We start from the raw sequence: 26,480 nt of genomic DNA, 5'->3' as shown, positions 1-26,480 counted from the left end.
GGGTTTTACTCAGGTCGGTGGTGATGTCACTGCCTCGGCTAACCCTGATTGGCCCCTCAGGACAAAGGACTGGCCGTCCTTATCTGTTCCTAAATCCTAAAGACTAAATTCTAAAGACTGGGGACAGCCAGTAGGGTTGGTTACCAGTCACACCCTGCTGGACATTGGAATGTGGCCCTATCTTGCCCATAATATTGTACAAAAGCAGAACTCAGAGGTTAATCTCTAAAGGTTATCTATAGTTTCTAACCATGAAGCTACTGAGTCAGTGGGAGTCAATCTCCTGTAACTACCCTATTGTTTAAGCAAGTAATCGAAGGTCGAAGTCAGATAGCAAGGTTAAAATTCAAACAGCAGTTTTTACCCAAGTATGATTGCTACCATATTTCAGGCAACATCTTGAGGGGAAACTGGAGGAACCACTAGTGTTTATGCCCCTACTGCCCTCAAGGCCTTGACTTTCTTGGCTCAGTGCTCTCCTGTGAATTCCATCACAAGTGATCTCAAGACTAAGGGGTGGGTTTTAGCTCCACCTCAAGGATTAGCTCCACCTTGCCTGATTCAGGAGAGTTTTCTGTGCAGACAGTTGTAGTTCATTTCTTTTAGAGTCAAATCCAGCCTTGTTCTCTGTGTCTAATTATTAGTACAATTAAAATCTTTCAGACATCTCCCATGCTCGTGGAGAATGGGCAGAAAGATGTTATATGATTTGACAGCAACACCCATTTATTTCATTTAGTAAGTAATATATATTTATTATGTACCTATTGTAGGCCTGGAACTCTCTGAGTACTTGAGAAAAAGCAAGAAAACTCTATCCCTCCTTCATGGAGCTTGTTCAGAAAAACAAGGAACAAGGTTCAGAACATATCAGTTGGAGCCTCAGGTGAGTCAACTCCAAATGCATTAAAGAAACCAACAAGGATACCATTTATGATGCTAAATATGGTTGGATGCTTTGGCCGGTTTTTCTCAGTGGTTAGAATGTCGGCCGGCCGTTGGACCGAAGGGTTATGGGTTGGATTCCAATGACAGGTACCTTGGTTGCAGGTGCCCCAGCCCCTGGAGGGGCACGTGCAGGAGGCAACCAATTGATGTGTCTCTCTCAAGTCAATGTTTCTCTCTCTCTCTCCTCCTTCTTCCTCCTCCTCCTCCCACTTTCTCTAGAAATTGATGGGAAAAAATATCCTTGGGTGAGGATTTAAAAAAAATGGTTTGATGATTCCGAAGTACAGAAATTTCATAGATAGGAAGAAAGTTTAAGTAAATCCCAATCGTTAAATCTAATCAAGTACCCATAACTAGGAAACCAAACACTAGTTATAATATATTTTTCCCTGTTAAATCTTCTCATGAAAACACACACATACACACAAGTACACCTTACTTCCAAGCGTAGAAATGGGAAAGTTCCCACCCCCAGCTGTTACTGAGATGTGATTGATATATAACAGTGTACAGATAGATGATTGTAGAGAATAGATTCTGTTTGCACAAGTGCCAACATTGAGCCACAGAACATTTCTGTTATATCACCTTTACAACTGTAATCATGAAGACAGAGTCTAATCCCTCCTCACTGAGTTTCCTATTTGTTGCCTTACTTATACCTCCTTCAACATGTGTGTCATCATGGAGGGTCTACACTTAATAATCCAAGATTCTAAGGCCTTTATTTTATACATCACCTCCACACATACTGTTTTACAGCTCCGCTGACAATCCAAACATTGTGTTGGGCTGAGAGGAAGAGGAAATTCCATGATTTGTTGAACCTTGAAAGTTGTTAGTACATCTCAGAGGCTGAACTGTTTAAATATATACACAGTTTTATCTTTCCAGGAGATGTGTTTGAGGTTTGTATTGAGATCTTCCATTTCCTTATCATCCTCATTCCTTCTGTGAGTTTCTGTCACCATTCTATGAACAAAATAGATGTTGATATATAAGTTGAGTTATTAATTTTTTTTTCTTTTCCTGATTCCAAACATAACCTGAGTCAATATAAAAAGTTGAAAAGCACAAAAAATGAAATTTGCACAATCCTGTCAACTGTTAGTTGTTTGTTTGTTTTTTTGGTGGGGGGGGGGGGGAGGTATATTTCCATCTAATCTCTACTTGTGTGTATCAATAAACTACTTTTGTTTAATAAAAGGAATACCAAAAGGCACATACTAATTTGCAGTCTGCTTTTCTTCTACTAAAGAATAGAGGATAGTTTCTCTCTCTCTCCCTCTCTCCCCCCCTCTCTCTCTGTCTCTCTCTCTGTCTCTCTCTCTCTCTCTCTCTCTCTCATATATATATCTTACACTGTTTACTGCATAGAATTCTATCCCATTAGCCATCTGGCAAAAATTCCTTATACTTTTTTTTTTTTTCATAAAAAAATTCCTTATACTTTTGCTAGACACTTAAGAACTTACATTCCACCCCCCCCCCCAAAAAAAATTATACATTTTGGCTCACAGGTCTGATGGTCTCTGTGGAATGAACTCTAAATGTAACTATTTGCTTTAAAAGTCAAGTTCATTTAAAAACTTCAAAAACACAAAAATTATGTTTTGTTGGTCCTGGGCCTCCCAATGTTTACTCACATTGTTTGACATTTTTATCCTTTGCAACAAATAGAAAATGTCAATTCTTTTGTTTGTTCTTTTAATATTGGTCATATTCCCGGTTTTTGTTTAATTAATACAGTTTTACTCACAATTCTACAAATAAATCCTGTTCATTCTTATATTTCTAGCATTGAGAGACTGTTTCATCAGAAAAATTCCCCGTATTATTAATTCCTATATATCCAAACAATAATGATATTCATCACTTCCAAGAATTTGCCATGAATACATCCTTGCCCTTAACTTTTTCATTCATGTGTATTTCCTCTCCAATAAAACAGTTATTGATCAAGAGCAAGGGCCCCATATGTTTATGGCCAGGTATTGATTTACCTTCCCAGGGGTTCCCTCAAGGAACTATCTGAGCCCTTGATAACAAGCAGAGTTATTTACATTAGGTGTTGGGCACGCAGTGGCCAGACCATCTCAGTGATTTTGAAATCCAGCAGGCATTGAGAGGATTCAAGTAGCAGACCTTCAACCATGTAAATCTCAAGTGTCGTCCTTAATCAATGCTGAGCTAATGCCCAATGTTGAGCAAGGCCCTGGCACTCCTGCCAGTCTGGAGGTCCCAGGACCAAAGTGGAGCCCTAGGCGACCCCGGTCTGGGCTCCGGGTTTCTATTTTCAGGCCCACGAGCTTTATTTTTCCATCCCGGGCTCCGGAAAGGGCGCGATGATGACTGGGCCGCTCTTGTTTCCTTCCCGCCCTTCCTGAGCGGGGTTGGTGCCTTTCAGTCTTCGGGGAGCGGGCGGTGACCCACCATTTCCCACAAGCATTGTGAGGTGAAGGGCCGTCCTTCTCCTGCCGGCGTGGGCGGAGCCTGAGCTGCCAATAATCCGCCGGTCACGCCCCTTCCCCCGTCGCATATCGCCTACCGCCCCACTCGTTGGGCCCGCCCCCTAGCGACACTTCCGTCGGGCGCAGTGCAAGCCAAGTCCGCTGGGAGTTCCGCCTTCAAGGTTCCCGGAGTCTGAGGGCCGCTGGCTCTGGCTTCCTGCTCCTCCGCCCGGAACATGACGGCCTCTCGCGGGCCTCGCAGGGCACCTCCTCGCCGTGCCTTCTCCGCTCGGAGCCTCGTTGGGAACCTGTTGGTGACGCTAGTGCTCTGGCTACCCGCGCCCACCGGTAAGGGCCCGGACACGGGGTGCGCTCCCGGAGCGAGCTGGGGCGGGTAGGGTGGGGGGCCGGCCGACCGCAGCCGAGGGCGGGGAGAGGTTGGGCTGGTGGGTCGGGGGAAGGGGAAGGGGGGACGGGGCTTGGGCTTGGGCAGAGCGGCCCCGGGTTGTGCTTGTGCGCGGCTCCAGGGGAGGGAGGACCCCGGGGTGCCAGCGGCTTGTACGCAGCCTCGCAGGGCGCTGGGCGCGGCCGGGGTTTGCCGAAGCGTGTCCTCGGCGACAGCGGGCAGGTGTGTGGGGGCCGAGCCGAGCGGGATGAGGACGCGAAGCGCAGCCCAGGTGATGAAGGGCTTGCTCCTGAGAGCCCGGTGTGTGCGGGAGTTGCCAGGGTGGCGTTTGCGCGGTTTCCTGCGCGGTCTGATGCCTGGGTAGCGGGGCCCCACGGGGTGTTATCGGGCTTGTGCTTAAGGGAAGTGGCCGGGGCAGGGGTGGGGCGTGTGGGGCGAGGAAGCCCTGCGCTTCCTTTGCGTGGGGGGCTGGGTGAGGGGTGCTGTTTTCAGAAAGGGCGCTCAGTGCTTTTGCAATAAAAGCTAACGGGCTCCTTGCTGCCCATAGTCGAGTGAGCATTAATTTGCTGACTGTTGCGCCCGCTGTGGTCTTCTTGTTTCCCATGAAATATATGCAGGATCCTATTCAATTACTAAGTGTATTTTTGGCGTTGCTGTGTTTTTTTGTTTTTGTTTTTTGTTTTTCATAAGGTTGAGTTATATTTGAGGAGCTATCCAAAGTAACCTAAATACGTTGGTAGGCAAACCCAATGAAAAATTAGTATCCCAAGAAATGGACAATAACTATTAACGTTTTTGGATTAATTACATAAAAAATTAACATTACTTCTTGTAATTACACACACACACACACACAAACACCCCACCAAAAATACATTTAGTAATTGAATAGGATACTGTATATATTTCATGGGAACAACAGATCATAAACTAAAGCTGGGACTTATTCACGAAATAAGTTTCCTTTTTCATTGACTGGATTAAGCACTTAATATGCTAAAAAGCAGCATGCTCATTGTATAAAATATACACAAAGGACAACCAAAGAATACTTCTTCAGTGTATTTCCAACTGTGGTTATGTGTGTGTGTGTGTGTGTGTGTGTGTGTGTGTGTATACCCAGTAATTTTTAGTATCCCACTACACAGTATACGGTTTGTATGCTGCATCCTCTCCTTAGGAGAAGTCATTCAGTAAATTATTTGCCTTGTATACGCCAGGGCCTATGCTGGTTCTGGTGACCAATAATAAACCATTCCTACTTTCATGATGCTTATTTCACTCTTTGTTTGCACACCCACACACAGGAACTGGATTTTTCTCACTGTTAGATCCCCAGTGCCAGACACAGTAGGCAATCAGTAAATAAAATACTTGCTAAAATTTATTGGGACTGACTAACCAAACCATAATACAAGTCTTTTTTTTTTTTTTTTTTTTTTTTTTTTTTTTTAATGTTTTAATTGCTTTTAAAGAGAGAAGTGAGAGGGAGGGAGGGGTGGAGGAGGAAGTGAGGAAGGGAGGGGAGACAGACAGACATTGATTGGTTGCCCCCTGAATCCACCTGGGCATGTGCCCTGACTGGGAATCGAACCTACAACCTGGGCATTTGCCCTGACTGAGAATCAAAATGGTAACCTTTCCATGCTTTTGATGACACTCAGCCCACTGAGACACACGCCAGATACAATACTTGTCTTTTAAAAAGTATTTTTTTTCCCGTTGATTTCAGACAGGAAGGGAGGGGGAGAGATAGAAACATCAATAATGAAGGAGAGCTGAAACCGGTTTGGCTCAGTGGATAGAGCATCGGCCTTTGGACTGAAGGGTCCCGGGTTCGATTCCGGTCAGGGGCATGTACCTTGGTTGCGGGCACATCCCCAGTGGGGGGTGTGCAGGAGGCAGCTGATCGATGATTTTCTCTCATTGATGTTTCTAGCTCTCTGTCCCTCTCTCTTCCTCTTTGTAAATAATCAATAACATATATTAAAAAAATAATAATGAGGGAGAATCATTGATCAACTGTGTCCTGCACACCCCCACCCCCACGGGGATGGCATATGCCCTGACCAGGGAATTGAACCTTGACCTGATTCATAGATCAATGCTCAACCACCGAGCCACACCCAGCTGGGCTTGATACCAGTGTTATAACCACAGACAGGTGCTCTGGAGGGAAGGAGCATGATTCTCTGACAGCATTTATCAAATGACTGGTGGAAAGGAAGGCTTTCCTGCTCTTGAGACAGGCCAAACTCTGCCACTTCGCGGCTTCTGCACTTGCTGTCCCTCCGTCTAGGAGCATTGTCCTCCTGCCTCTTGCATAATTGGCTCCTCCTTATCCTACCAACTCATTGGTGGTGTTACCCCATCAGAGGGACCTTCTGTGACCATGCTATCTCAGGTAGACACACTCACACTAACACTCACACACACTCATCCTAATTTCTAATTACCCTTCCACAACTATGTTTTTGGTTCTCTTCCCACTAGAATACAGAGATCTTGTGTGTCTTGTCACACTTGTGATTACAAATGCTCATAGTTTACACTCTTGTATAACTATCAAGTAGCAGGAAGTTAAGTATAATATTCAGCTGGCTCTTGAAAGCTCTGGAACAATATTCCTTCGGTCTCTACGAGGAAGGTTCTGTTATTTGTTTTCTTAAACAAATAGGTAGCCACATATTTCTTCAGCAAATGAGTTTATTCGGGAACCACAAAGAATTGTATTTCAGGACTTGTGATCTACAGGTGAACCAAGAACAAGAATGAAGAAAGAAAGGAGAGGAACTGAACGTTTGAGGTGTAGTGACATTTTTTTGAGTTCTGGCAGTCTCTTTCTCTTCCTCCTGTTGAGACAGCAAAATAGTATCACTTCCTGTAGGAAATGCATGGTAGGTCTCTAACGTTTGGGACCATCAATATGTGTTGCTTATGTGTGTGTCAGTTTTCTCATTTAGCCTCCTGACTCCATTTTAAATGAGATTTCTATTTTTTAATTTTCACAAGCTCCCCCCCCCCCCCTGCCTTTGAATGATTTTTCTCCAAAATCATTGCTGATCAAGAGTCAGGTCTTTTTGGATGCAGCGTCCCTTTGTTCCTTGATGCCAGGAAGGACTGTTGCTGAGTGTCATGTTTCATATATTTTATGTCAGGAAAATGAACAGGTGTAACCCTATCATTTGAGTAATGAGGGAGGGGAGGGGCAGTGAGATCTCCCAGGAATTACCCTTCACCAGTTTGCCTCATAGAGTAGTGAATCCCCAAAGGCATACTCAGAGTGGAAAGAAGAGCTTTGGGGAGACATGCTGCAGGTATAAAACATGAAGCAATTAAGCAGTATTGCTCTCAAAAGAAACGGGAACAGCTGAAACCGGTTTGACTCAGTGGTAAAGCGTTGGTATGTGGACTGAAAGGTCCCAGGTTAGATTCCGGTCAGGGGCATGTACATTGGTTGTGGGCACATCCCCAGTAGGGGGTGTGCGGGAGGCAGCTGGTCGATGTTTCTCTCTCATCGACTTTTCTGGCTCTCTATCTCTCTCCCTTCCTCTCTGTAAAAAATCAATAAAGTATATATAAAAATATTTTTTAAAAAACAGGTGTCACCAATACTGATGCATTTTGCCAGTGGGCCACTGGTTTAATGCATGTACACTAGTTAGGAGTGGGAGTTTTAGAGCCTCTGGTTGGACTGGGCTGTCATTTGGCCTGAACTGGAGCTGCTGCTTTTTATCAAACCAACAGTTGTCAGATTTCCAGTTTTGTTTTTCTCTTCCTGAGGCCAGTTGTTGTAGTCACCAGTTTTTTGACGTTATCATTTGGGGAAACATCCCTTTGGCCATACCAGAGGTTTGACTGTTGTTGGTTCCTAAGAAGGACTGCATTCCTTGTGGAGTCAGGCTTAGAATGCTCTGGGATCTTAATAATAGCTAAAGGTATAGCATCTGATAATTTCTGAACATACAGGTCATTTTTTTAAATTTCAGCTAGAAGTAAGAAAGCCATGTTGCTTCTACAACATTCCAAATTATAAACTATTCCAAAGGCATCTCTCCTATCAGTAGAAATATCAGCAGTTAGGCCTTTGGCTAAAGTGCAGGCCAGAATGAGATAGGGGGGAGACGGGGGGAGACTGTAGTAGCCAAAGGCAAAGGTTCCGCTTTGATTACATCAAACAGGGATGGTATTGAATACAGTAAGATATTTGCCATTTAAATAAGAATTATTACTGAAACATGAGACATGAGACGTCATCCTTACCTGAAGGAGTGTCCTCCAGATCTAATTTAAGGTTTCATCCTTTTCTGGCCGAGGCCTTATTTTCTCTGAGTGGCTTCAGTTGGCACTTGTCAGATGTCTGACTCTTGAAAAATCAGGCTGTTTCACGGAACTGTGATGGTGTTCTTCAGTCTGATTCCTTTTGAGCCAAGCTGCTTCTACTGAAACTTGCTAGCCTACCGTCCACCTTTGATAATGTTAAAACACTATTGCTAATAATAGCAGTAATGGGAAATTTAAGCATAAACATTTTGACATGAAAGAAATTTAAAACACTAGTAAAGGGAAATAAATATAACTAAACCAATAGAAGAAGAAAAAAGCTTTGAATAAAAGCAGAACCTGAAGAAAAAAATTAGGCTGAAGAAAAAAATTATGCTTTGCAGATATCTGGGGAACAAGCTGGCTGAACAATAAAGAATGTAATTTTGGCCTAAGAGTGTATAGATCTGATAACTATGCTTATTCAGCTCTGGTTCTGGGTACCAGAAATGCAGTGATCAATGAGACAGTCTTGAGGGGAATGAGAATAATAAAGAATTATAATATGAAAAGTATATCGGGGTATCATGATGACATCCCAGTATTTTGAGTGACAGATATCAAGAGCCTAAAAGAAGAATTGGCATCTACGATGCCACTGAAGGATGCGTGGGTTTGGAAGAAGGACAGGGCCACTGGTCAAAACTGAAGTAAAATAATGCATGGAGGCCTACAGTGCTAAAGTAACTTAATGGGCACCACAAGGGATTGGCTATAGCTTGACAATAGTGTGCAAGAGAAAGCAGGAGTGACATAGTGGCAGATTTTAAGTCTGTTAGCCATGCCAAGGAGCCTTAGACCAGCGTTTTTCAACCGCTGATCCACGGCATACTAGTGTGCCGCGAGATGTTGCCTGGTGTGCCGTAGGTGCAGACAAGACAAGAATTTTATAATTTTTCACTATTTTGTTTACTTAATATTTCATAATAAAGTAATTATAAAATACTTTCTTTGTGTTTATTTGATTCCTATTCAAGAGAATTACTTTATATATAGTCAATATAGGCACAGAGTTAAATTTTTTAACATTTTCTAATGGTGGTGTGCCTCGTGATTTTTTTCATGAAACAAGTGTGCCTTTGCCCAAAAAAGGTTGAAAAACACTGCCTTAGACATTATCCTGAGGGCATTGGGGATCCATTGCAAAATACCTGACTTGGTAGGTCCTTGGTCACTGTGTCATATCAATATTACTCCAGTAAAAATATGAAAAATGAATTGAGTGAATAGTGCCAAAGTAGATAAGGAGACCAATCCAGAAACTCTGGTCACAATCCAGATAAATGATAGTGGCTGTGGAAGTAAGGATAGAACTAGAGGATGAACAGGCATTCAGTTGTGGAAACAATTTAACTAGTTTACTTGGCATGCCTGTGAAGAATCAATAGAGCACATTCATTATGTTATTGGAGACGGCATGCCACTTTCCAAGGGGAGCTGGGCGGGGTACCAGTTATACATATAGGTTTGGCACCCTAGCCAGAGATCTAGGATGGGGAGGTATTTGAGAGGTAGCTCTTTTTAGTGGTAATGAAGTCATGGGAGTATATCTACCCGCCCAGGGGAGTCTCCAGAATGAAATAACAAGAGTTCCTAGAACTGCCTATTCGAAACGCCACATGATCCAATCAGGCAGAGAAGAGAGAGCAGTCAGAGGACAAGCTGAAAGCCATGTGGTCCTGCTGGGAACCAAAGAGAACTTTTCAGTTAGACCACATGTGTCAAACACAAGGCCCACGGGCCAAATCCAGCCCGCCAGGCCTTGCAATGTGGCCCGTACCGCGCTGTCATCACTGCACTCCGCTGTCAGTTTATGACATTGTCAGTTTATGACTGTTCAGTAAACCATTCGGCCCGCGATTTAGGCTGGATTTTAGATTTTGGCCCCTTCTCTGATTGAGTTCGACACCCCTAAGTTAGACAGTGTCTAGTAGCGCCAGATGTTCCAGAGGGGGCAACTTAAACTACTGAGGACGAAAGGGTTAGGAGTCACTGAAACAAGGAGGTCACTTAATGACTTTGAAAGTAACTTAGTGCTTCTCGTAGGCCTACAAATGAGGCAGTGAGAAATAAAATTGGCAGGTGTAGGTGCCAGTGTCTGCATTTTGGGAAGGAAAGAAAGTTTAAAAATAAGGTGCTGTGTAGATAGTGGGAGGAGGAGCAGGATTGTCAGGTTTCACTGGGTTCCCCTTTGGTCAGACACCATGATTTTCTGAAGGCACCAGTCTGGGCAGAGCTGTGTCAGAAAGTGATTTTAATTTTTGCAAGCAAGGGAGAGAGAGCTTACCCAATTTTGGCAAGTGTAGAAAAGGTGAGCAGTTCTCTCTCTCTCTCTCTCTCTCTCTCTCTCTCTCTCTCTTTAAACATATTTTATTGATTTTTTACAGCAAGGAAGACAGAGGGATAGAGAGTTAGAAACATCGATGAGAGAGAATCATCGATCAGCTGCCTCTTGCACACCCCCTACTGGGGATGTGCCAGCAACCAAGGCACATGCCCTTGATCGGAATCGAACACAGGACCCTTCAGTCCGCAGGCTGATGCTCTATCCACTGAGCCAAACAGGTTTCGGCGAGCAGTTCTCTTGATCTATAGCAGAAAACGTTTTTATTTTCCCGAAACCCATCTGGAACATTGGCGAGTTTTCTGAATGCAGACCATCATCTTCCTTAATGTCATCTATGCTAAAGTGTAGCATTGCAGCCAAATAATAATTATATTTAAACTACCTAGAAAAAACTAAGCCAAGGTGCTGTTATTTTTCTGGGTCCTAGAATGTTTAGTTGAAACTTTAGCATAGGGAAAAAATTCAGAGTTCTGAGCAAAGGAAGAAATTTGCTTGTTAAAATATGTGGTATTGCATTTAATTATTGCAGTTTATATACTTGTGATCAACTGGTTGCCGAACATTGACATGCACATTGGTGGAAGCGTGTCTTTCATGCAGTATGTTAGTGGGAAGAAATACTTCAAGTTAGTTGAATGGATTAAACTATTAAACTATGACTTTTCCTTATAGACACTACATGTGAAAGCCATATTAGGAATCCTCTCTCCTTTATCTGCTTTCAAGATAGTTACTGAGATTGAATGCATAAAGCAAAGGACACTTATATAATTTAATTGTGGGAATGCTGTTACATGATTTCTTTCATGCTGGTTCCAGGAAATTCTAGAATGATGTTGTGCATTTGTATCTGAACAGAATTGTATAGAATTTCTAGCCCATGTTTGTTTCCCTATTGAAAATGAGAATATCTAGCTCAGGGTATTCAGTAAATGTAACGTTATCTATAATAATGAAAGCATAATATGCTAATTAGACCAGACGTCCTTCCCGACGACCTTCTGGACAAAGCCAGGGCTGGGAGAGAATCCTGGGTCCCGGGTGCCAGAGGGAAGGGGTGGGGGGGAATACTCCTGCACGAATTTTGTGCATTGGATCTCTAGTTTATCAATAAAAAAGCACTGTTATTTGAAACAATGCTTTTAATTACTAGGGACTTTGCTTTTTGCATTTGTTTTGAGCAGTTGAGTGAGGAACATGGATATCAAGGGCAGCATAGTGGAAATGTTGAAAACATTTGCCAGTAGGTGGATGATGGAAATGAAATGTTGGACTGGGTATATATAGAGTTTTAGAATTTAGAATATGATAAGAAAGAAGAGTGAAATTTCACGTGTTTAGAGTTCTCTTTACGGATCTGTGAGTCTGAAATAAGACCAAGATTCAGGGAGTAAAGGAGGAAAGATTCCTTAGGGAGCAAAATAGATGCACTTTAGTCCCTTAACCTTTATGGGAGAGGCCTCTGCATTCTTTTAGCCTTTTAGGGCTTTACTTGATGTGTCTCCATCACACTATTGTATGTAATTGTTCTAAGAAATTTGTTAGGTTTTCCAGCCCACAGATAATTTACAGGAAGGCAAATTGCTTAAGTAGAAATGACAAAGGAGTGAAAACTAACGCCCCCTCCAAAAATATCAGAGGTAAAAAGTTGTAAAAGCATTAGGGATATATCGGATACACAGCCCATACAGCTACCTCAGGGACCTAGCTTCTGGGGTCATGTATGAGCCATTGGTGAAGGAAGGTTAAATTACTGTTGACCCTTGAACAACATTGGTTTGCCCTGCCCGAATTCACTTAAGCCTGCATTTGTTCCTATAAATATATGGGAACTGCTGGTATCTAGGTTTCATGTCCCTGGAAACAACCAACAGTATTATCCATCTGCAATTGGGAATCCAACAACGCAGAAGGCACGCTGTAGGCATTGTTCACCACTTTCTCTAGGCGACCAGCATGCAGGGGTTTTTGTATCCATGGGGTGTCCCATCCCCCACTGATATGGAGGAAACACTGTACTTACATTTTGGGGAATTCACAAGTCACCTGCGGATTTTCATCTGTGTGGGAACCCCTGAACCGAACTGCCGCATTGTGAAAGTGTCCGTTGTGTAAAGTTATGTTAACAAAGCAGAATTTTTTTCATGTGAGGCTGTTCGAAATAAAGCAATTTGATTTTATTTTTATTATTTTTTAAATATATTTTATTGATTTTTTACAGAGAGGAGGGGAGAGGGATAGAGAGTTAGAAACATCGATGAGAAACATGCATCAGCTCCCTCCTGCACACCCCGTACTGGGGATGTTCCTGCAACCAGGGTACATGCCCTTGACCGGAATTGAACCTGGGACCCTTCAATCTGCCGGCTGATACTCTATGCACTGAGCCAAACCGGTTCAGGCTACAATTTGATTTTAAATGGTGTTTCCTCATAAGAATGCTCATTTCACCTATATGAAATGAAGTCTCATATTTTGAAATGGTTTATTTCTATCTATGAAATCCACAATACTTAAATAATAATTTCCTCACCCTGACTGGTTTGGCTCAGTGGATAGAGTGTCAACCTGCAGACTGAAAGGTCCCAGGTTCGATTCCGGTCAAGGGCATGTACCTGGGTTACAGGTACATACCCAGTAGGAGGTTTGCCAGGAGGCAGCTGATCATCAATGTTTCTCTCTCATCTTTCCCCCTCCCTTTCTCTCTATCCTCCTCCCTTTCTGTAAAAAATAAAAAAATATCTATATTTTAAAATAATAATTACCTCTACCTATAGCATTTCTTGAGCACCCACTGGGCAGGGAAGAGAAGGCATATGACCCTGACCTCTAGGAACCTGCCTCCTGAGAGGAGACCGAGCCTGAAGTGACAAGTCATCATCAGTTTGCGTTTCAAACTGTGCAAGAGGACTCTGATCTAGGGTTACAGACTGTAGAAGTTGTCTTAGGGGAGAGGTGAGCATGTAATGAACTGAGAAACACTGAGGAAGGAAGCACACCTATCGCTATATTTTAAAACCAAAACTATTGCTGCTGTCTCTAATGTACTGTTGAATGAGTATTCACCTTATTCCCTGAGAAACCATAAGCTCTCCAAGGACCTGCTAGAATCCGTGGCAGTTGAAAAAGAAAATACTTGACTTTCGTATCTTATTCTCTCATGCCCAGATGCCTGTGATGAGATACCAAGATTTAACTCTATGAAACCCAAGGGTAATCCTGTGGCCCCTGTAGATGTTGGGTTCACAGCAGAATATGAGTGTCGCCCAGGATACAGGCTTATTGTGCCTCTTGTTCGTCCCTCTGCTACTGTTTGTCAGGCTGATGGCACATGGGCACCTCCTCTCCAGGAAATTTGTACAAGTAAGTACACAAAACTCCTTATTTTTACTGTTCTAAAGATTCTCATACCTTTTAGACGGCATATTCTGCTACTACAGTGATGGTTTTCTCACGTGGATGTAGGTTTTAAATAGTCGTGAATCTTGTTAGTTGTCTGGGTAAATGTGAATCTTACATTTGGCCTTTTAATAGTTAAAGAAAAGTAGTATTCCCACAGTGGAGCAATGTAGAATTTTGGTTTTGCTTCAGATCTGTTTTGCAGTTTGTATAAAACAATGAATTTCAAAATTTTCTTTCAGGAAAATCATGTCCACATCCAGGAGACCCCTTAAATGGCCGTGTAGAAGGAAGTACTCAGTTTGGTTCACAGATGAACTATATTTGTAATGAGGGGTAAGTAGAGGAAATAGTTAAATGTTACTACCTCTGTTTTTATTTTGCTTCTCTTCTAAGTATTCTCATAATGTTGATTTAATTTTGCTTTGTGTGTGAGAAGTTGTACTTATAGCCAATCAACTCTTCAGCTTCTTATAGAGACTGGAAAGATATGTAATGAATAGTAAGGAATTTCCACTGAAGTAAAGCAGAACTGTATAATGCTATCCTATTTAATAAAAGCCTAATATGCTAAATGTCTAGCATCCAGTCATCCATTCAACCAATGAAAGAGAAATATGCTAATGATACTCTAAGGTTCTCAACAGCTCACTATGACATGTGCACTGACCACTGAGGAAGACAGTTGACCAGTCGCTGTGATGTACACTGACCACCAGGAGGCATACACTCCTACCGATAGGTTAACTTGCTGCTGGGCTCTGGCCGATTGGGACTGAAATGAGCCAGACATGTCCTAGAGCCGTCCCACAGTCCTTCTCTAGCTGGCCATCCTCCTGCATCCCTCCCTGGCCCCCTCGCAATCTGGGAAGATCTTGGAGAGCCATTTTCAGTCCAATCTCACAGGCCAGATGAAGGGACCCCACTGGTGCATGAGTTTGTGCACTGGGCTTCTAGTCCTATATAATAAAAGCCTAATATGCAAAGAGTCTGACGATTCTCGCTCAGTCCCATTCGGCCGGACCTCAGTAGCAAGCTAACATACCAGTTGGAGCGTCTGCCCCCTGGTGGTCAGTGCACATCATAGAGTCTGATTGACCAGTTGACTGCCCCTTGGTAGTCAGTGCACATCATACTGAGTGGTTGAGTGGCCTTAGCATATAATTAGCATATTATGCTTTGATTGGTTGAACAACTGACAGGTCGACCAGACACTTAGCGTATTAGGCTTTAATAAACAGACAGTCAGACATCCCCCGAGAGGTCCCAGAATGGAGAGAGTGTAGGCCGGGCTAAAGGACCCCCCACCCACCCTCATGCACCGGGCCTCTAGTGTGTATGTAGGTCAGTGTGTGCTCAACTGCAGCAACTCTCTCTTTCATTAAATTATAGATTTAGTTAGTACTTTTTTTTTTTTTCTTAAATATATTTTATTGATTTTTTTTACAGAGCAAAAGAGAGAGGAATAGAGAGTTAGAAACATCGATGAGAGAGAATCATCTATCAGCTGCCTCTTGCACATCCCCTATTGGGGATGTTCCCGCAACCCAGGTACATGCCCTTGACCAGAATCGAACCCGGGACCTTTCAGTCCGCAGACCAACGCTCTACCACTGAGCCAAACCGATTTCGGCTAGTTAGTAGTTTCATTATAGGCTATTTAAGAAACTTTTCCCTCAAGCTACTATAGAAAAACAACTATGTAAAATTTTTCTTCATTATTGTATGCATTATGTTAACTGGTTAAACAAGCAGCACAATAGTAATCTTTTTTTCTTCTCACTTAGTTATAACTTAGTTGGAGATTCAGTTCTGCGTTGTGAACTTTCTGGAAATGAAGTGAATTGGAGTGGTGACCCCCCACAGTGTGACAGTAAGTATACTGTGTCTTTAGAATTTAGATTAGTAGTTTTCAAACTTTAGGCCTTGATTTGACTTCATGCTTTTACATTTTGAAAGACCCTCACATAGCTTTTCTTCAGGTGGGATATGGCTATTGCTATTGCATTATATTGGAATTATCCTTGAAAAGTTTTAAAAATAATTACTTATTAAGAACATTAAGCACAATACATATTAATATATGCAACATATTTTTTAAGGAAAACCAAGATTTTTGCCGAAACCGGTTTGGCTCAGTGGATAGAGCATCGGTCTGTGGACTGAAAGGTCCCGGGTTCGATTCCGGTCAAGGGCATGTACCTTGGTTGCGGGCACATCCCTGGTTGGGGATGTGCAGGAGGCAGCTGGTCAATGATTCTCTCTCATCGATGTTTCTAGCTCTCCCTCTTCCTTCCTCTCTGTAAAAAATCAATAAAATATTTTTTTTAAAAAAAGGGAAAACCAAGATTTTTAAAAACGTGAGGATAGTGGTATTGTTTTACGTGTTTGCAAACTTATCAATATGAGGCTTCATTGTAGACCTCAGGATTTGGGATGTTGCATTAACACACCATCTGTACCTTTGCCAAATTGCATTACATACTCTTATGGATGAAAAAGATCATAGTTTATTTTTTCAAAGAAACTGTGTTTCAAATGATATTGAATATTCAGCTAGATTGTAGAAATTATATGTTAATAGATTTATTGAAGGCAGTTGATAAGGCATTACAATGCTGTCTTAATCTTTTTTATCTTTTATCTTTTTTTTGCCTTTCCTGTACTCTTTTTTTCTCTTTCTAAGAGATTAGGTGTAAATCACCTCCACAAATACAAAATGGAACATTCACCAATAGTCACAAGGATACATTTGAATATAATGAAGTAGTCATTTACAGCTGTAAGCCTTCCGGTGGATCAGATCCATATTCCCTTGTTGGAAATAGAACACTGAGATGTTCTGGACAAGACAAATGGAGTAGTGACCCTCCTGAGTGTAAAGGTAATAATATTTTTATTTATTTCTTCACTTGACTAATAAGTAAACAGAATAGCCACATATGTTCCCTCACCCTGTTAAATTGTTTTCCAGTTTAATTTTTAAAAGGTAAAATTGAATAGAAACTACTTTTCCTTGTAGCATTCCCCACTCTTCACCGTACATATTCTTGGCATTCTAACTTATACTGCATTGTGAATTACTATGTAGATGCATGAGTTGGGATTTTTTTTTTTTTTTTTTTCTTCCAAGGATCAAAAAACTCAACACACATTTGTTTAAAAGATTTATTTTGTGTTGCAAGAAGTCTAAGAGTACTGAGTAGGAAAAAATGGTAAATTATAAAAGACTTAAGTTTCTCACCAATACAATTGATAAACTCTGGACAAAACATCAAGCATACCTTGTTTAATAGCACTTTGATTTATTGCATTTCACAGATATTTTGTTTTTAAAAATTGAAGGCAAGACCCTCAACAGCAAATAGATTATGCCTTGCATTTTGATGATACTCATTTTATTGCTGTGGATTGATACCAAACCTGCTATATCTTTGACATATGCCTGTACTTTAAAAACAATGTTGAAGGCCTTAGAGCATGACTTAAAACAGGGAGGCAATGGATGGATGGTATGTGACTCTTGAAAGAAAGGAACCACCAAATAATACAAAAATAATTACTCTTGAAATGGGCAAATAGAATATCCCATTCTGTAATTACATATTCTAGGCATTAAGATAATTTTTAACAGATTTCAAAAGATTGAAATCATTTACTATCATTAGATGACAGTGGAATGAATGTAGATATCAAAATAAACCCTATCGAATAAAAGAGTAATATGCAAATTGTCTGTACCTCTGCTACACCCACAAGCCACACCTATCAGCCAAGCAGGAGTGAATATGCAAATAAACTCAACCAATTGGCTATGGCCATGGCGAGCAGAGAGAGGCTTGGGTTTCCCCAGCAATGGAGGAAGCCAAGCTTTCCGCTTGCCCTTGTCGGCTTAGACCTCCACTTAAGGCTACAAAGTTTCAATGATAGAAGATAAAATAAATCCCAACAAAAATGGTGGTTGCCATGGAGGACGCCAAGCTTCTGCAGCCCAGGCTGGCCTTTTCAGGACACAAAGTTTCAATTATAGAAGATAGATAAATCCCAACAGAAATGCTGTCACCATGGAGTGAGCAGAAGGCTTGGCTCTGCTCCAAGCTACAAAGCTTCAGTTGTAGAAGATAAATAAATCCCAGATACCAGGGCCTTCGCTTGGGTTACCAGAGTGTGGCTGGCCTGCAAACCACCACAGGTCCCTCACCCAGGCCACCCCACACCCCAAGGGAATCCCCAACCTGATCCAGGACACCATTCAGGGTAAACCAGCTAGCCCCCACTCATGCACCAGGCCTTTATCCTATCTAATTCTATCTAATAAAAGAATAATATGCAAATTGAGTGTTGCTCTAACATACAAGATGGATGCCCCCATGTGGACACAAGATGACCTGCAGGGGAGGGCAGTTGGGAGTGACAGGCCTGCAGGGGAGGGCAGTTGGGGGATAACAGGCTGGCAGGAGAGCAGTTAGGCATCAGTCAGGCTGGCAGGGGAGTGGTTAGGAAGTGATAAGGCTGGTAGGCAGAAGCAGTTAGTGGCAATCAGGAAGGCAGGCAGGCGATCAGTTTGGAGCCAGCAGTCCTGGATTGTGAGAGGGATGTCCAACTGCCATTTAGGCCTGATCTCCCTCCCCCCTCCAATGCATGAATTTAGTGCACCATGCCTCTAGTATATCTATAAAATCCACAAATATGTAACTCATGATACAAACAAGACTTCACAATCAAAATTAGAAAGTGTGCCAGGCCAGCAAAGCCCAGGGTTCAGTGAGCCTGAGGGGAGGCAGTGAACGATTAAAGAAAAGACAACAAAAGAGAACATAGCTGGGGCTCCATGGATCTCCTGTGCCTGGCTGAGGCCACAGAGAAGGATCCTCAGCAAGCTGAGGCTTTATTTTATAGCCAGAAGTAAACAAGGTAGTGGTCACTATAGTTACAATGTTCTTGTGAGTTTCATTGTTTGGGCAGCACTTGCTGCACCTCCTACAGCCCATTAGCTACCCAGGAAGGAACGAGGGTGTGGCCATAAGGTCAAGCGTAATTGTACTAAGAGGACTCTTCCCTCTAAGCTGGGACTTGTTTATGTCTCTGCCACAGATCAATCCAAGGCTTAATTCTATAGCCACTTCTTACAAGAAAGTATTGTGAAGTGAATAAAAATGCCATACATCAACATTTGTGGGATACAGCAGAAAGCATTAGTAGACTACTAATAGCATGAAATTCTTCTATTTGAAAAGGGGAAGCACCTCAAATCAGTAATACAGACATCTGTTTGAACCTAAAACAAAGAGCAAATTGTACTCCAACTAAGTAAACAAAAGGAAAGATAGAAATCAATGAAATTAAAAAGAGAAAAATGTGGAATTAGTGAAATCACCTAGTTATTAGAGATCAATCCAATGTGTTAACATATAACCATTCTGACAGAAAAGAACGAAAATACAAGTTACAAATATAAAGAATGAAAAAGAAGACATCACTAAATATATCTGACAGGTATTTAAAGGATAATAAGAGAGTAACAAAAACAACTTTATGTCTATAGATCTGACAACGTACCTTCTCATAAAGAGAACTGTTCTCCCTGGGGAATCTATCAGACATTTCAGGAGTAAATAAAAGCAGTGCTACACAACCCCTTCAGAAAAGTCCAAAAGGAGGTGTGGGGGAATACATCTCCCCTCATTTCATGAGGATTGCATTGCTCCTATACTAAAACCAGACAGAAATATTTCAGGAACATTAAAAACAATATCCATAATGAACAGAGAACCAAAAGTCCTCAACAAAATAGTAACAGATCAAATCCTATAATAAATGCATCATAATCAAATACAATTTATTCCATGCATGCAAGGTTAATTTAAATTTAAAAATTAAATTTACCATATCAGGACATATAAAGAAGAAAACTATACATGATTATCTTTTTTTTTTTAATATATATTTTATTGAGTTTTTACAGAGAGGAAGAGAGAGGGATAGAGAGTTAGAAACATCGATGAGAGAGAATCATCGATCAGCTGCCCCCGTCACACCCCCTACTGGGGTTGTGCCCGCAACCAAGGCACATGCCCTTGACCAGAATCGAACCCGGGACCTTTGAGTCCGCAGGCCCATGCTTTATCCACTGAGCCAAACCGGTTTCAGCTATACATGATTATCTTTATGCGAAAAGAAGCATTAGACAGAATTCATCATTTCATTATACAACTAAGAATAGAACTATCTGTCCCTGAAAAATGGCTCTTAAAAAAAAAATCCCATGTCTGACATTTCACTTACTGGTACCTGAATGATTTATTTCCCCATTAGGTAGGAACAAGACTAGGATAGTTCCTGCCCAGTACAGTAAGGCAAGAAATAGAAATAGACATACATGATAGGATAAACTAATAAAGTAGATTATATTTACTGTATATCATTGTCCATGTAGAAAATTCAAAAGCCTGAAGTTTTAACTAGGTTGCAAACAAAATAAGATCAATGTACAGAAATCAATTGTATGTCTATATTTTTGTAAGAAATCAGTAAGAAATTAAAATTTTTTTACATAATTTCTACTAGAGTTTCAAACTACATACAGTATTTGAAAATAAATTGTATAACACTTGTGCAGGATTTAAATGGTAAAAATAACATTTTTATAGAATAAATTAATAGACCCTAATAGAAATATAGTGGTTGTGAATTAGAAGAGTAAATCATAGTAAAGATAGCAATTTTCCATAATTAATCTGTAATTTTGGCACAGTCCCATTAAAAATCTTAATAGAGCCGGGACCGGTTTGGCTCAATTGATAGAGTGTAGGCTTGGGGACTGAAGGGTCCCGGGTTCGATTCCAGTCAAGGGCATGTACCTTGATTGCGGGCATATCCCCAGTAGGGGGTGTGCAGGAGGCAGCTGATCGATGACTCTCATCGATGTTTCTAACTCTCTATCTCTCTCCCTTCCTCTCTGTACAAAATCAATGAAATATATTTTTTAAAAAATCTTAATAGAAGTTTTTGTATAAATCGACAAACTGATTCTAAAATTTATATGAAAACACAGCAGAGGTATAAAAATTTTGAAAAAGTTAGAGGAATCATTCTACGTATTATCAAACCTTATGAAACACTAGAGGCCCAGTGCATGAAATTCATGCATTTGGCGGGGGGCCGGGGGCAGGGGGTGTCCCTCTGCTTAGCCTGCACCCTCTCCAGTCTGGGACCCCTCTAGGGCAGTCTGACATCCCTCTCAATTCAGGACCACTGGCTCCTAACCACTCACCTGCCTGCCTGCCTGATTGCCCCTAACCGCTTCTGCCTGCCAGTCTAATCACCACTCCCCAATTAGCCTGATCAACGCCTAACTGCTCCCCTGCAAGCCCACTTGCCCCCAACTGCCCTTCTCTGCTGGTCCAGTCACTCCTAACTGCCCTCCCCTGCAGGCCTGGTCACCCCCAACTGTCCTCCTCTGCCGGCCTAGTCGCCCCAACTACACTCCTCTGCTGGCCCGGTCACCCCTATCTGCCCTCCCCTGAAGGCCTGATCGCTCCCTACTGCCCTCCCTTGCAGGCCATCTTATGTCCACATGGGGATGGAGTGATGTGTTGTGTGTTGGAGTAATAGTCAATTTGCATATTACCTCTTTATTATAAAGGTACTTTAAAATATGTTAAGACAGTATGGAATAGAATAGAGAATCCAGAATAGACCCTTTTATCTGTATACAGTTGGTTTACCACAGATATACAAATAATTCAGTGGAAAAATGGTAAAAGCACAGGCACAATTTGATACCCATATGCAAAAAAAAAAACGAATCTCAACCCTGTTTTACACTATATAAATTTACTTAAATCATCATAGACTTAAATATAAAAAAGTAAAAAGAAAAAGAAATGTTTACAAGAAAATATAGAAAGTATTTGTGACCTAGACAACAATTTCTTAAATACAACCCTAAATGCATAATCTTAAAAACTCAAAAATTCTGTTTTCATAAAACAGTTATAAGAATATAAATATAAACCATAGACTTGAAGATATTTGCAAAGCACATGTATATAGATCTCTGAAAACAAATAAGAAAACATCCAGTTTTTTAAAAATGGGCAAAATGTTTGAATAGAACTTTTCCGCCAAAGAAGATAAACTGGTGGCAAAAAAAAAAGTACCGGAAAATTACTCAATAGCATTAGTCACAGCAATGTAATTTAAAAACACAGCAATAAAACTAAAAGTAACAACCATACCATTTCAAAGATATGGAGTAATTAGAACTCTCATACATTGTAAGTTAGGAATGCAAAGTGGTATGTGAACTTCAGAAAGCATTAGATGATTTGTTATAAAGTTAAACATGCACTCACCATACAACTCAGCAATCCAAGTAAATCTTTTAATGTTCACATAGAACCCTATTATGAGAATATTCATAGCAGTCTTACTCATAATTGTCTCACATTAGAAACAGCCCATCTTTTTCAGCTGGTGAATGGCCGAACAACCATAGTGCATCCATGTAATGGGAAAATGCTCTGCAATGTAAAGGATTGAGCATCTGATCTTGCAAGTACAGAAGTGAATCAATCTCAGATGCATTATGCTAGGTGAAATGAGCTGTACTCAGAGGCTGTCATCCCATTCTGACATTCTGAAAAAGAAACAATATAGGGATAGAAAACAGATCAATGGTTAGCTGGTGGGAGTGCTTGGGGGAATGGGGACGGGGATTGTTGATTACAAAGTGGCATGAAGGAATGTTGGAGGTACTGGAACTTTTCTATGTCTTTACTGTGGTGATAGGTACATGGTTTATTTTTGTGTCGATGAAACCTCATTCAGCTGAGCACTTATAAGGATGAGTTTTAACCTATATAAGTTATATCCACCAATTCTAACTTACAGAAAAAATTTCTGTGGATAATATCAGCTCAGCACAACAGAATAGATCAATGAACTTCAAGTGAGAACAATAGAAACCTACCAAATGATTTGAAAGAAATCATTTTTAATATATAGAGAGAGGAAGACTTACAACCTAGGGAACTACTACCGTGTTTCCCTGAAAATAAGACAGCCTCCGAAAATAAGACCTAGTGCATGGAAAGACAAGACATCCCCTGAAAATAAGACCTAGCGCAACTTTGGGAGAAAAAATTAATATAAGACACTGTCTTATTTTCGGGGAAACAGGGTAGCAGTCAAATATGAATGGAGAATAGAAGTCAAATATGCATGTTTTTGTAGGATAGAAAGAGAGTATAGTGGTTCTCAACCTTCCTAATGCCTGGACCCTTTAATACGGTTCCTCATGTTGTGACGCCCAACCATAAAATTATTTTCATTGCTACTTCATAACTGTAATTTTGCTACTGTTATGAATCATAATGTAAATATCTGTGTTTTCTGATAGTCTTGGGAGACCTCTGTGAAAGGGTCATTTGACCCCCAAAGGGGTTTTGACCCACAGGTTGAGAACCGTTGATTTAGGCTGAATTTTAGATTTTGGCCCCTTCTCTGATTGAGTTCGACACCCCTAGTATAGATGATTGTTTGAATAATTATTCACATTTGATCCAAAACAAGCACACTACTAGTTCAGGAAATTCAGTGACCCTAGCACAGTGGTCGGCAAACTCATTAGTCAACAGAGCCAAGTATCAACAGTACAACGATTGAAATTTCTTTGGAGAGCCACATTTTTAAAATTTCTTCTAACACCAGTTCTTCAAAAATTTTTAAACTTCTTCTAATGCCAGGCCGTGGTATTTTGTGGAAGTGCCACACTCAAGGGGCCAAAGAGCTGCATGTGGCTCGCGAGCCTCAGTTTGCTGACCACTGCCCTAGCAGAATAAATAAATTTTGAAATTTTACCAAGAACCCCCTGCTGAAGTAACCAATCATGTTAAAACTTCTGAAAACCAAAAACCAAAAGTAGCCAATGAGAGGGGGAAAACACCACCAACATCTTACATTCACCTCATCCCTCTAAGAGTGACAGCTGACTTCTCTTAAGGAACTTGTAACTAGAAGACAATAACATCTAAAGTGCTGAAAGAAAAATAAAACAAGACTCCTAGAAATCTCTGTCAAGGAAAAATACTGCTAACCTACTGGTCTGAGCATCTGCCCCCTGGTGGTTAGTGCTCACCATAGTGAAGGGTCAAGCAGTAGGTTGAATGGTCAATCTATGGGTCGGACACTTAGCATATCACACTTTTATTATATAGGATAGGTTTACTGACTATATTCCCTATGCTGTACTTAACATCCCTGTGACTGTTTTGTAACTGCCAATTGGTGCTTCTGAATCCCTTTATCTTTTAAGGAGAAATCTTTTAAGACTGAAGGTGAGAGAAAAACATTTTAAGATAAACTAAAGCTAAGAGAATTGTCACCACCCTATCTGCACTATAAGAATTGCTTCAGGAAGTTCTTTAGGCTGAAGGGAAAATATACCCGATGGAAATTCAGGTCCACATGCAAGGAGGAAGAGCCAGCTTCTGGTTTACTCTCTTAAGATGCTCTCTGTACTTCCTGCCAGCCAGTGTTCTGTTTTTTCCAAATTCTGCCAAACCCACTACTGGATCCTGAAATCAATCTAGAAGGTCCTGACCAATCTAGAAGGTTCTTCTTGAGAAGTAGAGTACAATGGGAAATACCAGAATATATACACTAGTATGAAGTGTAATGGTTAACTTTTAACTTTATCTCAAGTCTCTAGGATTATATACTGGCTTGCAATGGAGTTTTTGGCTTCTGGGTTGGATTAAAAGAAATGCATGGAAACACTGCCCTGACTCCATTGGCCTTTCCCTTTCTTGAACATCCCAGGTCTTGTATGTTGGCAGTACCCGAGAACTTTCTCTCTGCCTCTTTGCAGAGCCAGCTTCTTTCCAACTTTTACGTTTGAGCCGAAGCATTTTCTCATCACAAGAGTCTCTCCTGCCTTTGTACAAAAGTAGGGCACTGTACTCTGTGTCAGCATGAAATTTTAACAAAGCCCTAGGGCTGAAGAGCATCAAAAGGCTGTGTTTGAACTTACTAGGAAATTGTATCTGGTAGGCAGACCTTTCTCAAAACCTGTCATTAATGGGGGGAAGATGTAGGAAAGCCAGTAAACTTAATGACAGTTTGTTCTAGGTGGGAAAAGATGATTGGACTACGTGAAATCTATTCACCTGGAATTAAAATGCAAAAATAAAGTGTTTTGGTTTTTTTTTAAGAAGATTAATATCCTGCCTTCCGGTCCTTGCCTGTTCACAGTGGAAATGACTACCTTGCACTAGGTTTTCTCTCCAAGGCTAAAACAGCTTTCTATTAATTCTGAAATTTCTTAACGTTTCAGTGGTCAGATGTGAATTTCCATCAGTCACTAATGGAAAGATTGTGTCAGGATTTGGAACAAAATTTTACTACAAAGCAGAGGTTGAATTTGAATGCAACGAGGATTATTCCCTTGAAGGCAGCCCCAAAATTGTCTGCGAAGCTAATAACACCTGGGTACCCGAGAAGCCTCGCTGTGTTAAAGGTACAGAATGTGTCTTCTACTTTCTTGTCCTGTTTGGGTTTTATTTCTTTGAAATATAAATGGCAGAGTAATTGAAGTGACGTAGTTTTAGTAAGTATGTCTTAACATGACACAAAGTCACAAAGAATTCTGTTGTTACTTGTATATTTTCATAGGGTTGGCACGTTTTGTATATCACACAGGTTATACATTTGTCTTCTTTGATTTTATGTGTAAAACTGTATAGCAGTTATCTGTAAGAAAATTGAAGCATGGGTATTTACATCTAAATAAGTTAAGAATGAAGAATGAAAAGACCATAATTTCTAAGTGGTTAATCCAGTCGAAATTATTTTCTTTTCCAGTGGTGACTCCTCCTCCTCCCAGTACCACAACTCCGATTTTGAGTCCTTCAGGTTTAGTAACATCCTGCTTACATTTTCAAAACTCTTCTGAATTATTGGTGCTAGTGCCAGCGATAACTCCCAAGTAACTTGATCCACTCTACATTATTTTGTTTTCCAGTGTCAACTCCTCCCAGCACAAAACCTCCAATTTCCAGTGTCACAGGTTTAGTAACTTCCTACTTATATTTTTCAAAACCTTTCAAATTCCTGGTGATTTTTCAAAATCATTTCAGTTCCCAGATATTTTTTCATAATCCTTTAGCTATCTGATGATTTACACTCATCCATCCATTTTAGTAACGAAAGAACGAAGCACGTATTTACAGCCATTCTAGTTGTTCTACGTAATGATTCTAAACTTATTTGCCATGGTCCTCAGCTAGAAACAGCTCTGTTAACTTGGCACGTTACATAAACTTTAAGTGTGTTTATTTATATGTAAGATTGTTCAATACCTACCTCCCTGGGTGGTAGAAACCGTTAAGTGGGATCCGTTCAAGCATTTAGCACAGTATGTGGCTTACAGGAAGTTCTTAAAGGCAGCTGTATGCCCTAACAGCATCACTGCAGTAAGTCAGTGAACAAGGAGACCCATGGCTTCTGTTCTTTAATGTGTTTGTTTTCCGTCATCACCGTTGCTATTTAATCCATTTTAAAAGCGATCTATCCAGGGACACCTTTATAGGGTGTCTTCCTGATC

General features: G+C 41.0%; 1 protein-coding gene across 23 annotated transcripts in view; it reads left to right on the top strand.

The window, feature by feature from the left end:
- Positions 1 to 3,528: 3,528 nt before the first annotated feature.
- CD46 (CD46 molecule) overlaps positions 3,529 to 26,480 on the top strand; it is a 42,222-nt gene continuing 19,270 nt past the window's right edge. For 6 of the 23 annotated variants that reach the window (XR_014793287.1, XR_014793288.1, XM_084865298.1 and 3 more), the window contains exons 1-8: positions 3,529 to 3,746; positions 13,643 to 13,837; positions 14,116 to 14,209; positions 15,661 to 15,746; positions 16,560 to 16,757; positions 25,212 to 25,394; positions 25,739 to 25,789; positions 25,899 to 25,943. Coding sequence is in view for 21 of the 23 variants with exons in the window: in XM_084865298.1 (XP_084721424.1) it covers positions 3,635 to 3,746; positions 13,643 to 13,837; positions 14,116 to 14,209; positions 15,661 to 15,746; positions 16,560 to 16,757; positions 25,212 to 25,394; positions 25,739 to 25,789; positions 25,899 to 25,943 (964 nt within the window). In the remaining 2 variants the exon portion in view is untranslated. The remainder of the gene's footprint in view (positions 3,747 to 13,642; positions 13,838 to 14,115; positions 14,210 to 15,660; positions 15,747 to 16,559; positions 16,758 to 25,211; positions 25,395 to 25,738; positions 25,790 to 25,898; positions 25,944 to 26,480) is intronic. The other 17 variants (XM_084865310.1, XM_084865303.1, XM_084865305.1 and 14 more) reach the window with 7 other exon arrangements.

Source organism: Pipistrellus hanaki, assembly GCF_964339955.1.
Source record: "Pipistrellus hanaki genome assembly, chromosome: 18".
NCBI classification, from domain to species: domain Eukaryota; kingdom Metazoa; phylum Chordata; class Mammalia; order Chiroptera; family Vespertilionidae; genus Pipistrellus; species Pipistrellus hanaki.
The sequence above is the reverse complement of the archived record's forward strand: the minus strand, read 5'-3'. Positions and strand labels throughout refer to the sequence as shown.